At 45.1% G+C, this 13,155-nt stretch overlaps 1 protein-coding gene across 2 annotated transcripts in view; it reads left to right on the forward strand.

The window, feature by feature from the left end:
• The window catches only part of LOC144128633 (cell adhesion molecule Dscam1-like), a 292,609-nt gene that overhangs the window by 17,932 nt on the left and 261,522 nt on the right, over positions 1-13,155 (forward strand). The window contains exon 2 of one of the 2 annotated variants that reach the window (XR_013313811.1): positions 10,368-11,153. Coding sequence is in view for 1 of the 2 variants with exons in the window: in XM_077662174.1 (XP_077518300.1) it covers positions 11,084-11,153 (70 nt within the window). In the remaining variant the exon portion in view is untranslated. Of the gene's footprint in view, positions 1-10,367; positions 11,154-13,155 lie in introns of those variants that run through there. The other variant, XM_077662174.1, reaches the window with a different exon arrangement.

Genomic DNA, 13,155 nt, shown 5'->3' on the forward strand with positions numbered 1-13,155 from the left:
TTTCACTGTTTTCCCCGAAGGAACCAGTTTAGAGTCCCACAAGCAGCACCACATACTTTACTTCAACGCCGGCACGCGTCATGAACCGGGCATCCTAAAACTAATGCTGTTTTATGGCGCGTCCCTGCAGCCTCATAGTAGAAAGCGAAGCAGGGAATTGTAAATTTTAGGAAGGAGAAAAGCGAAAGGTGTGGTGACCTTTTTTCCTTCTTGCGGTGAAGGTCGTTTCGCATAGCGCACCCTATTCCAGCTTCAGCGTAACCCGACGACGCAGCTGGCACGACACGCGAGCTATAGCGCTTCCTAACATAGGCTAGAACTAATGTGAAGGAGATGGCTAAGACAAAGGAAGTAGAATAAAAGGAGCCAGGCTTGGTGCGACGCAAAACACTCACTCCCGGCCTGGCATCTCAGCCACTGAGGAGTTCAAGGTAAGAAAACAAAGATGGTGGGAGCCGGAGTTGGTGTGACCCCAGAGCCATCACGCGACTGGTGTTAAAGTTATGGTAGGCTATGTTCAGGCTGCTGTGTTTGAGCTAAGCGAAGAAGCTGACTTCGCCGCTCTCGTGCATCAGTTGTGCTGTTGTTTTTGCTTAGCACGACTTAGAAGCTTTCGGCCGCCGCCGTGCTTAGCAGCGTGACTGTCGTGGTCGCCGCAGGAGATACCCTGTCGTGCGCGCTCCGGAGCGCGAAGCTGATCGGCGCGAGGACCAAAATCAGCATTGGCGTAATATGAACACTTGCTTTGAAACATTGGAGATGTTTGAATAGTGCTATTTGCTGAAGGAATAGCGATGGCTTGCCCTTACTTCTCGCCGACTTTAACCGCCAAAGAGGTTGTGCCCTCCATCCGGGGCTATCTTCAGCCGCACTTTAAGGATCCGCCAGTGCTTGCGGGCGACATTAACATAGAAGCCACGCATGAGTCCTTCGCGGTGTGGAAGAGTTGCGCAACTTTGGTCTGCAGGTGGCCTCTGACGCATCAAAGCCAACGACAAGGGGAAAGACGTGCATTGTCTTAATCTTTCGCACGCACAAGGTTGTATGCGACTTGGAGCTGAGTAGTACGCTCTTTATTGGCCATCAGGCCGTACTTGTGCGCTGTGAAATGCAATAAAGAAACTAAAGAAGTTGCAAAATATCTGCTATCTTTTGTACTTACTTACCACAGCATAGTGCGCCTGCTTTTATTCTAGCTGTTCAGTGCTGTATACGCAAAAAAAAAAGCAAAGCAGGAGAGCACAGTGCGCAGTAAACCGGCTCTTGCCAGAAATTTATGTGATAAGCAATGAAGCTTACCCCATCACGGCTGTGAAACGCCCGCTCCTGGGGTTGGGCGTAGGTGTTGAGAGCCTGTGTAGCTGGAGGGTGCTTACCACCCTCCAGAGGGTTACGAACGGTTACCGTGGAATGCTGAAAATATGGCGCCGAGCAGTCGGCACGTATGGCGGGCATGGCCAGCCGCTCTACCAAACGCAACTAGGAGGCAGTGCGCTCCCCTTCTTTTTCGTACCCTGCTTGGCGCCCAGGATGGCAGCTAGTACAACAACAATCTTCTCAAGCAGTTATTTGTGCGCACTTAGCGACGCAGCCGCTACAAGTCTTTCGTCTGTCGCACCTGCTTAATGCGCCGGCGCTGGGATCACTGGTCTCATTCCTCTGCCTCGTAGCTACTCCAAGACTGTTGTTACTACTTCCCAAAACTAATTCATAGGCCTCGTCTTCCCGAATCAGGCGTATGTCCAACACCTCGAACGCACGTGCTACCACTTCTCAGCTCACAAGGCTTCCTTCATGACTAGAAAAGAGAGGAAGAGAAGTGTTTGTTGAAGAGCGAGGAGGTCTGGACAACAAGAGTGGCCTCTGACTCAAATTCTTTACCTCAATATATTTCGAAATGAAAACGCTTCAATAGCTGCGCGTATAATTCGCATTATGGAACATATGAATCACACAATGATCTCTGGTGTTTTTGTTGGCCAGAGCTACACTACGCTAGCACTTCAAGCCTGCAGCGTATCACCCCTTGAGCTCCGCGGCACTCCTTGAGGTCCGTGGTGGCGCCGTGCCTGGTCACGTGGATGGCCATGTGGTTCTTCAAGTGGTACAGAAGACGGCGCGGCGCGCCGGCGAACCCGAGGAGGGGAAGAGGAGGACTGGAGAGGGGAGATAGTGAATCCACGTCCAGGGACGGAGATGAAGAAAAAACGTCCACCGAAACGAAGCGGCGAAAGACTGACTTTGCAATTTGACTGAGGACAGATGTAGGTAGCTCTCGCTTCGCTCCAGGTTTAACCAGAGCTAAAACACAGCCAATGTTTTTTTTTTTAAGAAAGACAGCATGTTCGCGGCTTCACTTTTTTCAACTGACTTTATATATTGAAAGTAGGGCCAGGAATGTTTGTCGAGGTTTACCGAGAATTGTAACGGTACTTTGTGGTTTTCGTAAACGAAATTTCAATCTCGTGAGCACTTAAGAATGAAGGACAGTCAATTTAGGGGTTTGTGCGATCATATTCGAAAGACGGATGTCTTGTGATGAGGCGGCCATTTGTTCTTTACAGTAGTTCCTTTCGGGACAAATGGACGGCGTGGAGAAGGGGGGAGTTACACTCATTGCCTAATTTCTTCAACCGAGAGTTCTGCGGCTCGAGAAACCCAGCGGTGTTTTTTTTCTTTTTTTGAGGAGAAGGAGAGGGGGGGGGGGGGGGCAATCGAGTCAGAATTAGAAGCTACTGAAGTTTTACAAAGGCTTTCAAACGTCATCAGAGGGACCCATCCTCTATACGGCATGCTTTATTTTTAATAGTCTGTTTCATAAATACATAGCCTATAGACCTACTTGAAAAATGAGTCGGATTTAGAAACACAACAGACTGGTTCAATACCAGCAGACCGTAGTATGTGGAAGTGAGCTCGAACTTAGTATGAAAAGTGCCATCATCATACAATCATAATCTTCAGTGCGGTTTGGGCTAAGGTGAGTTAGAATACATCATGCCTCGAGAATCGCTTATCAGTTGGGAAAAAGCGCTATGGTTTAGTCTGCATATCAAACTATGCAGAACACAGACATCGTTAATTCAGAGAAAAAAATTAACGGAATGTTATTACTCTCACCTAGCACCTAGTGAAAAGCAAAATGTTCACAGAATGAAACCGAAACGACATCTTCCGCTAGAAGACCACCCCGTGCAAGCCACGGGGCGACACGCTCTAAGTCTGAGTGGGAACGTTCGCATGCTTAAGTATAGAATATAAAAGATGTTACTTACGCCGGAATACGTTAAACTGCTTGGGTTCTTATCTTCTAAGCCTCCTTTATTACATCTGCAATTTGAACATAAGAAGACACATTCTTCGCATTGAAAACAAGATGACATATGATAAAATTTCAAGTGAAAATGTTTGCTTGTTTTCTCTCTCTTTTGTGCCCTTCTAGTTGGTCTTTCATTTGTCTTAATTACAGCTGGGTTTAACATGTGACAGCGCCAATTAGCCCTCTGTAGCTTCTCTTATGAAAGCCTACGTAGTAAGAGTCACAAGTCAAGAAACCGCGACCGACTTCGGTGCTTGCAAGACAAATTTTTCCTATAAGCCGAAAAAAAAACAACCAACAACACCGACTCGAGGCAAGACGCTGTCCAAAGCATCACACATAACACACTGTCAAGCCGGATGTCTTTCTTGTTGCAACCACAAGTGCGTCAGGAAGATAACACAGTTGGTCGACAAAAAGCAGGCAACTGCGTCGATGACAAATAGATCTCTCGACAGCGTTCCTTCTCTTTATCCTTCGCGAGGGCACTTCTCGCTCTGCGCGGTCGCAATCAATTTAGTAGCGTCTCGAAGGTGGGCGCCGCGCTCCAATCAAGGGCGGCCGCGGTGAGGGACTGCGTCGGACTCCCGTGCCCGGCAGCAGCGTGCGGGTCTGCACCGTTGACACTGGAAGGGAGCAATCTTCGAGACAGGACGCTGCAGCGTCGTCCGGGGAGAGGAGGGTGTCCGCGCGCTGCGCGAGGCTGCGAAGACGTCCGCAGTTTTCCTTAATTGGATGGGACTGGACGCGTTGCCTTCGTCGTCCGCTTCTACTGCGTGTTCTGGGTATTTTTTTTTGCCTATAATTGCCTGCTGTCGTCCTGACAAGCGTAGGACGAAGTGCAGGACTAGATGTGTAGAGCTATGCGCGACCGCTTATACTATACTGCGATTGTTGGCCCTTTCTTTCGACACCTGACCTTCTCAACTTTCCCCGCTTGGGTGCTTTTTGGGCCCAGAATAGAGTAACATAGTTCCATCATGTTTTTTTTTGTTCCGGAGACCTAATTCTCCTGTTACCACGCCGACGGCAATTTTTACTTTCGAAAGGGATGCACAGCCGAGGCTGGAATAGCACTCGTGCTCACGAGATACTGTAGTGGTGGCCTGCTTGCATCTTTCTATAATTAGTTCTTAATTAAAGTTACTTGCTGCTCCGCTCTCTACCCTTCTATCCTTAACAGAGGGCGCATCCGTGTTCCCTTACATAGAACGCAGCGGTTGGCGCTAGCACTTACGCGGGCCTCAAGGTAGGTGTTATCGTGATGGATGCGAATTCGCGCTATGCTAAGGCAACCCGAGACCGTACTTTTTGCCAGCATTGTTCAATGCGTTCTAGGCGAAATAAGAAGCCAATATTGCACATGACACGCACGCTGTCTCCTTCCGCTCAGTCGTTATTTTAGGCACGAGACTTGTGACAGAAATTTTGTTATGCTACAAAACACATAACAAGTAACAGTGCATCACACGCATTGTTATATTCTGTTCTAAATCTTTCGCAATGCTGCTTCATAGTGTTAGCTAGTGTGTGATGATGTGGCTATCAGTAGTTTTGAAGACGGCAAAGCCCAGAATGTATATTCGGGAACTGCCTTCACGCCTCAGGTCATTGAGCTGCACCGAAACACTATTCTTTTAGGAGACCTCCCCGCAGCGATATTTATGTCCTGTTATATTTTTGCTACATTAATTTTCCAATCTCTGTGTTTGTTCCTTCATCATCATCGACGTCATCAAAAGGGTGATACGGAATTCTGAATATCACTCGTGTTGCCTCAAGTTCGCATGCTTTATAATTTGCCTACGCGCACACCATGTTTTAATTCTTTTATCGTTATCAATATGACGAAATGTAAGCGCGGAATTTTGAATTACTTCATTTGTATTGCTTTATGACTCCAAGCTTTTGAATTGACGTTTATTTTTAATTTTGTACTTGTTTGACCTTTACTTAATTTAATATGTGCTTTACCAGTCATATGAATGAATTAGAGAACCAAACGAACAATTACTAAAGCAATAGCAGAAAACGGCTGGTACTTCGACAATACTCAGGAGCCCAAGTCATATCTTATGGGAATATGAGCAGAATGGAGATTCTACTACCTCGATGTAAGAAAGCGTATTCCGCTTGTTCAGTACACTCTCATGCCGAAAACGTGTTTTGTCGGATCCAAAGGTAAAAAACAAAAGGCGATCCTAGCACAAATGCTTGGACAGATTGTAGTTTTAAATACCATGGGTGTAAATTAAGGCTGCCTAAAGCACGCATGGATGTGTAAACACCTTCGAAACTAAATGACTCTTCTCTGCGGAATATTTCTCGCATTATAAGTAACTGAATACGCGGAAAGCTACAAAAAGTGAACCGTCACGTTGTTTCGCTGAATAAAAGTGAGTCACCCGCAATACCTTAATTAAAGAGCATTTTCGTGTTGTATGTATTTGGAATGTACAGAATGTGCACATTATTCCTCTCCATATGTAAGGTTTGCTAGCATCCAGACCTTTACTGCGTGGCAGAGAAATAAAGTAACATCAACAGTTATTAAAGCTCCAGTAATGCCTCTGAAGCTACACAGAAACCATAAAATTCACTGCAACATTATGTTGAAGCATATTAGGTGTCGCAGTAACAGCATTTCTTGTAAGGAAAGTAATTAGTTTTTCGGCAAACAAATGCAGATTTTTTTGTTTGATCAGTTTTACATCCGGGCGGCTCCCTGTACTATCGTACCATTTTAAGTTCTGTGCTTACAACTCTCGCGTCCCCAACACTCTCGCCTTTCCTTAAAGAAAGGAAAGAAAAAGCTGGATAATCTTTTAACAGCTTGTCATCATCACCCTTGGGCACACAAAGCAAGACCTATCCTGAGCGCTTCTTTAGCGGAACGACGATATGTGGTGGGAGGACAAACAGTCAACCACGCTTTTTAGGATGAAGGCCAAGTACTTGATTTAGTAAAAAAAAAATTGACTACGGAAGTGCCTTGATTGCTCTCGTCTTCGTAACTTTAAATCTGCATACGCATACATGCGAAGAAATCCTTGCAATAGCCGGGCGGCGGCAGCCGTGGAAACTAAACCGAAGGCAGGTAGATAGTTTACAATAACGTCCTCATTTTACCTTGTTAGCTCACCCTCAACGACCTCGGGGAAAATTTTATCCAGGCGGTTGGCTGAGGGTGAACAGGCGAAGCTCTTCGCTCATATTTCTCTCTAATTTCTCTCTGTTGCTAGCAGCTCTGCTGTTCACTTCCATCAGCGGCACACTATACGTGAAAGCTCAAGCTCTAGGGGGTTGCTATCAAGGCCTGCCGACTACACTTAATGGAAACGACAAAGAAAAAAAAAGGAATCTTTATTTTCCAGTTAGCGTGACCACTATGCGCATATTGAAAGAAGTAGCGTGAGTTGATCGAAATAGTGCGGGCTAGCCGGGCTTCACTGATGTATTTCACCCATCGTTATAAAACAGCTTCCGACTCACTGCAATGCCCGGAGCGCTGTGAGTTGCCTAGCTAATCTAAGTGCACAGCAAACAAGCGCTGGCGGTGATGCAACGCGCAAACGTCTAGCGGCAGGCAGCGCAGTCCGAGTCCCGGTTTGCTGGGTAAGAATGAAAAAAAGATGTCTTATAGGGAGCCGACTGTTGCCAGCCCCACTTCGACGGATGCGAGGGGAGGAGATGGTGGAGGAGGAGGGAAGGGGAACCGGAGTGGCCCTCGGAACCGGGATGATGAATGGAGCGGAGCGGGCCGCTGATGCCGGCTGCCGGAGTCGCGCTGCCGGCGCAATCTCTTTTCCCGAAGACAATCAGCCACTGCGGGGGCGAGCGAGTCGCCGGCCCCTGCGAGTCAGCGGCCGCCACGCACGGCCGGCAGAGCTGCGGGACGGAGCCTTCCTCCGCGAGGCCCGGACCCCAGAATAGCGGCGGTGGTGGCGACAGCTCCAGGCTGCTGCTTCCGCACACGCCACGCCGCTCGATAAAGTGGCGCGCGGTTCGAGGCGCGACGGGCAAACACTCGTTACTTGCTTGGCCCAATTCTGGAGAATGCTGACGCTCCGACTCCTTGGATACCCTGTTTCCGCTTTGTTTTCCCCTCCCTACATATTTTTTTCATCGTTCTTCGCCAAACTGTAGCTCAAAAAAGTAATGAATGGAGGGAATAAGGGGCCTCAAGAAAAAGTGGGTCACTTGAAACTGCTACAAGTGTATGAATCGAGTGGCTTCGCTGGATCTGAGACCATACGATAAACCATAACTGTAATGGGCGACTGAAGTCTCCCGGAGTTTAACGCTTTAGATGGTTCTTTTTAGGATGGCTTTTATTTCCAGCAATACTTTCGCCAAGGTTAACATAATATCTTCAATATTTTTTGTTGTTGTTACGTTCGGGTAAATTATGAAGAAGAGGCAGAGTATGGGTGGGTGTGCCCTTGATTGAAAGCTACTGTTTCGTAAAGTATGATTAGAGGTAGCTTGTGGTTTTCGTTGACATTCACGGAAAAAAATAATTCCGCATTTAGCGCTTCCTTTCTTGGAACAGCACTAAGGGTAGTGTATACACCTGCAGTAGCGTCACAAAATTATCTCTTAAGGACGTGCTGTTTGCACTTTTTTTCGCGAACATCACAGAAGGACTTGCTGTCGATGCAAATTGACATAGGACAAGCTTCTTTGTCTTGTGCCCCCTGTGCAGAGTTCCCCACTGCGCCGTAATGTTCTTCCCAAAACATCCTCAGTGCGTCGTTTGGCATTATCCTATACCAAAATGTAGTGGTTGTGTAAGATATAGACCACATATACTCCGTGTCAGAGCGAGCACTTTCGAAAATTTCTGAAACTATCGAATTCGAAATAGAAAGCAAATCTTTTCAGGAACAAGCTGTCCTCTGCATTGGACGTCGGTTAGGAACATGGGCCTAATTTAATGAAAAAATAATTGCTAATTATTGATTAGCACGTTTGCAATTAATGTCAATGTCGAAGTTTTAGACAAAAACGAATCAATGTCTTACCAGTTTTTAAACTACAAAAGTTGGTCTCTATAGATGTGCATTGGGAGGAAACCAGAGGACGTATTCTGAAAAAGAAAAAAAACAGTTGAAATGAATATCTATTTTTCAATTCATTTGGAGTGACATCAGCATCACGGCAACATCACAGGAAAATAGCAAGCGGCACCTCACAAAAATCATAAGGTAGCCGGTCCCCATCGTCTACGATAGCCTTCGTCATTGGTAGCAAGCGCCAGTTAACCACTGGCTGTGATTAGCAGTGGCTTTCAAGTGTCCACGGGAAGCGAGCGGATCCCAGCCAATGGCGAGGGACGGTCAACGATTGAGCCAATGATCCGCTCACCTCCCTTGGACTCTTGAAAGCCGCAGTTACGTCACCTAACATCAGCTACCAATGTCAAAGGGTAAATTGTTCCAAAATGGGTAATGGACAAATTACTTCTTACAGAATCACTCTCTCGGAGTTTTTCCGCAAAAAAGCGAAACTGTGCCTTGAGTTTATTGTGACTGTTACAAAACAAATGCATGCCTTAGTACATATGAGCAGCTTGTAGTCATGCTACACTTGCTCTCCTCTTGTGATCTGGTGCTAGAAGCTAGGGAGGTATTCATCGTGTTTGTGTTCAAGAATCATTCACTGTTCCAATAGCAAATACTATACACTGACCGGTCGCGCTAATTTATTTTATAAATATGCTACCGTTATGCTTAAAAACATGAATAAAACTCAATTAAGTCAGTTTCTTCTTTTACTTGAATGCCAATGTTTTTTTTTTTCAACGTCTCTGCATGCGCTCTAAAAGTCCCTTTCTATAAGTGTATGACGCAATAAAAATTTATTTATTTTGTATTTTTTAGATCTCTCATTTGAAATCTAGATGGTATGTGAAGTCAGTTACGCGGCTTTAAGGCCTCCGAAGTTCATTTCGACAAATTATTTTATTTTATTATCAATGAAATGTTTGATTCGTGCTCTCACGTTTTCAACTGCAAGTATAGTAAACAAATCAGAGTATCCTAGATTCATATTATGTGTAGTTACAGTCACCTCTAGAACCCAGTACATAAACCGGTAAAGGCTGAAAACTCAAATTGTGTGCATGGCTGACATCTTGAACGTCGCTTGGTGTTAGCATGTTGGCTGTTGGCGCGGCAAGAAGCCCTTTACGTACAGTCGCGCTTTTAATAACCTGAAAATTGACTGCCATTGATATCTATTCGTTATTACAGGTCCACATTAAGGAATACTATTTATTTGGTCTTGAAGGGCAGCTGCACATCTTTTTGAGAATTCTGCAATATTCTAGGATTCAAATGTATATAGGCTATAAGTGAAGCGTTCCAAATTGTTTTGCCCTGGCGTTTAAAATATTGACGTAATTCGACAAATAAATTTAATACTCCTCCTGACAGCACGTGAGGAATGCGGAGAAGCGTACTGTGACGTCACGGACGGTAATATTTCAAACTTCCGCAGCCGACAATCACACCCTGCCATGCGCCGTTGGATGCTGCCGAGCAACGCTCAGCAAGGTTTGCTTTCAGTGGCATTGGTTTTCTTCCTACAAAGACAGCGTTTACGTGTCGGAAATATACCGGTACCGTACATGACGTCATCATGCGACCTCCACTTGGCGCTGTGCTCTGTTGAAAAGCTTGAAAGCCGTCCCGATTTTTTTCATCGATTGCGTCGCAATTTCAAATGCTCCCCCAAAATGACATCGCATGCTTTACCTGCTAGTTTCAAATATTCGAATTCTTTAGGCTTGTCGTATTATAAAACTTCGGCAGTTGTCTATTAAATCTTTCTTTAGTATTGCTGCTTGAAAATAGGCTCAGGATGCAAGAATACGGGGTGTGCCAGCTTTATTTAGTACAGAGTACAAAGGTGAGTTACGTGATCAAAACGGGAAGGCATATATTTTGCTTCAAAGGGCGCATCTGTGCTTTCCGAACCTCATCATGTGCTGACGCCACACAGAATACATTTCTTTTTTCTCGACATTTCTTTTTTCTATTTCCAGAAGCAGCGCTCGAGCAAGAAGACTGATTCGGTGGCGGCGTCATCTTCACCAAGTCACCACTTATATGAACTATCTTTGAGCGGGATCTGTTTTCTCAGCTCATCGCATTTCCTCCGGCCGTCCGCTTCAGTGAACATCCAAAAGCCTACGTTGTACAATCCGGTGACCAATGAAAGATTCTGTTTTCTTACAAGCTTGTGGGGGGAGAGTAAGAAAAAGATATGAGGTTGCAAGGAATAGGCTTGAGGCCAGGGGAAAGTAAAGCCTTTGGAGGCTTCAAAAGATATCTGCTACCACCTCTTGGCTGATGTATGCAGTGAGCTTTCCAAAAAGAGCTTCTGGCATCGCGACACCGGACAGGATTTAGAGAGAAATGCGTGGTATTCATTCGATTCTCTTAGGCGGGGTGCCGTTTGTGTCACTGTTTCATTCCTTGGCGAGAGACTATTTTTTCCGTGTGTAGAAAGTTCACCGGATTGACGGGTACAGAAAATTCAGTGTATGTCAACAACAACTTACGTGCTTTGTCCGAAACGTTTTCGAAGCTCATAAGCACTGACTGCTGGGGCCTCCAGGCGGTGAAGATTTTTCAAACTTCGACCCATTGCAACGACGCAACTCTGTGCTGTCAGTGAACAACACTTACCCTGCGAAGTTAGTGAATACGGGACACAGAAATGTGTTGGAACGCGGTGTGAGCCAACTGCGGCTGCACAATGATCAGCAGTCAAGACAGGGTTCGCTTCCTTCAACTTCTGCTGCTGATATCACTGACGACCTGCTCATGTAAGTACCCTTTTGCTTCTTGCACGAATCTTCAACCGAAACTCCATGCCTCTTCTTGGGCAAGACTTTCATTTGAGCTAGTTGGTTGTAGCTTGACATTGTTTACGCAAAAAAGCGTACAGGCGCTAAAAGACGAAGACAAGCACACTCAAGACAGGACAGGCGCCAACTTCCAACTAAGTTTATTCATGGAAAAAACCGCTTAATAACCACACCAGCAGGCAAAGATAGAAGCAAAACATAAACACGCAGTGACAGAGCATAGGAACACGTGCCAAAAGGATCAAGAAATGATTACAACTCTGGTAATGACCCACTGAGAAACCTAATCTCTTCTTCTGAGAGCGAGACAATGGAGAAAATGGTTATGGGAGCCACATGGCCACTCACTGCAAAAGCTGCAAGTGCCGTCCAGGTTTTGAAAACACCAAATTCATCGCAAGGTCTAAAGACAAATTAGAGCGTGAAATCATAGAAGCTTATTACGTCAAGCAGAGGGGTCTTATCTGCATAAGCAAGCCATCTGTCTCGCTCTCAGAAGAAGAGATTAGGTTTCTCAGTCGGTCATTATCAGAGTTGTAATCATTTCTTGACCCTTTGGCACGTGTTTCTATGCTCTTTCACTGCGTGTTTATGTTTTTCTTCTATCTTTTGCCTGCTGGTGTGGTTATTAAGCGGTTTTTTCCATGAATAAACTTAGTTGGAAGTTGGCGCCTGTCCTGTCTTGAGTGTGCTTGTCTTCGTCTTTTAGCGCCTGTACGCTTTTTTGCGTATACCATGTCTCTTCTTGGGTTTCGCTCTTTCTTATGTCTGTTGCGAAAACGTTCCTTTCCAGAAATTGATATTCGAGCATTATTAGAAACGCTTATAAAACTATGTTCGGGCATTCTTTGAGCGCTCAAGCAGCAGACTGATCTTTGTTAGGGCAGGCTGATAGCAATTTGTCCTCGTGGTTCATGCGGCGGTCTACTCTGCAGCGATCTTGAATGCCTCCCCAGTTGATTTGTAAGCATCGAGTGGCTTTAGTAGCTCCTGCTTGCAAAATGACGCAGTAGCCCATTAATAAAGGTAACCGAATTAGGCATCCGTTCATGAGAAACAAAGTGAAGTTTTTAAAAAATGCTCGGAAGAGACTTGCTCTGAAACGATTGTGCTCACTTTATTTAGCTTTCTCGAGGTTACAGTATCGTATGCCTGTCCAGTTGATTTGTAAACATCGGGTGGCTGCAGCAGTACCCAGATACAAAATGACGCAGTAGCCCGTCAATAAAAGTAACCGAATTAAGTTGCTGTTTATAAGGAACAGTAATGTTTTTTTTAATGCTTGGAAAACATTTGCTCTGAAAAGATTGTGCTCATTTTAATTATCTTTCTCAATGTCGCAAGATCGTAGGTGAAGCGGTAACTAGCCTTCCTAATTGGTACTAAAAGACACTACAACCATTTAACCTTCTCTATAAATTGGAACCATGAGGAGTAGATAAAAAAATGTTTCGTTTCCTTTGTTTTTAGAGCTTTGCGCATAATTTAATTAACTGGTAAATTATTCGCAAACTAACTCAACCAGATTTTACAACAGCTTTTATATTTTGTTGTCTGTCAAACGAATTCAAGATTTTTTCAACAAAACCGCTAATGCTAACTCCTTCCTAATTACAAGGCTTACAGCTTACCGTTCCCTGCATGAGCCACAGAAGTGCATGCACGCTGCCTAAAGGACTATGATATGAATTTCAGGCTTTGAATCTTTTTTAACAAAAGCTTTCAGTAAGACTATCGAGCTAGAAAACTCAAGGAAACACAATGACCTTAGGCGGAATATATATAATCAAATGGCTCAGCATGTATACCCTGGCTGATAATGCGAGGGCTTCGTCCCATAAGCAGCTCAATTCGTTCTATTCTTTGCCGTTTTCACGATTCTCAATAGTTTCTCGCGAATACACCTGTAATACGCTGAAAAATTACCAATCAGTTCGTATTCTACATAAGCAGCGCTGTG

This window comes from Amblyomma americanum, chromosome 4 (genome assembly GCF_052857255.1).
Source record: "Amblyomma americanum isolate KBUSLIRL-KWMA chromosome 4, ASM5285725v1, whole genome shotgun sequence".
Lineage (NCBI taxonomy): Eukaryota > Metazoa > Arthropoda > Arachnida > Ixodida > Ixodidae > Amblyomma > Amblyomma americanum.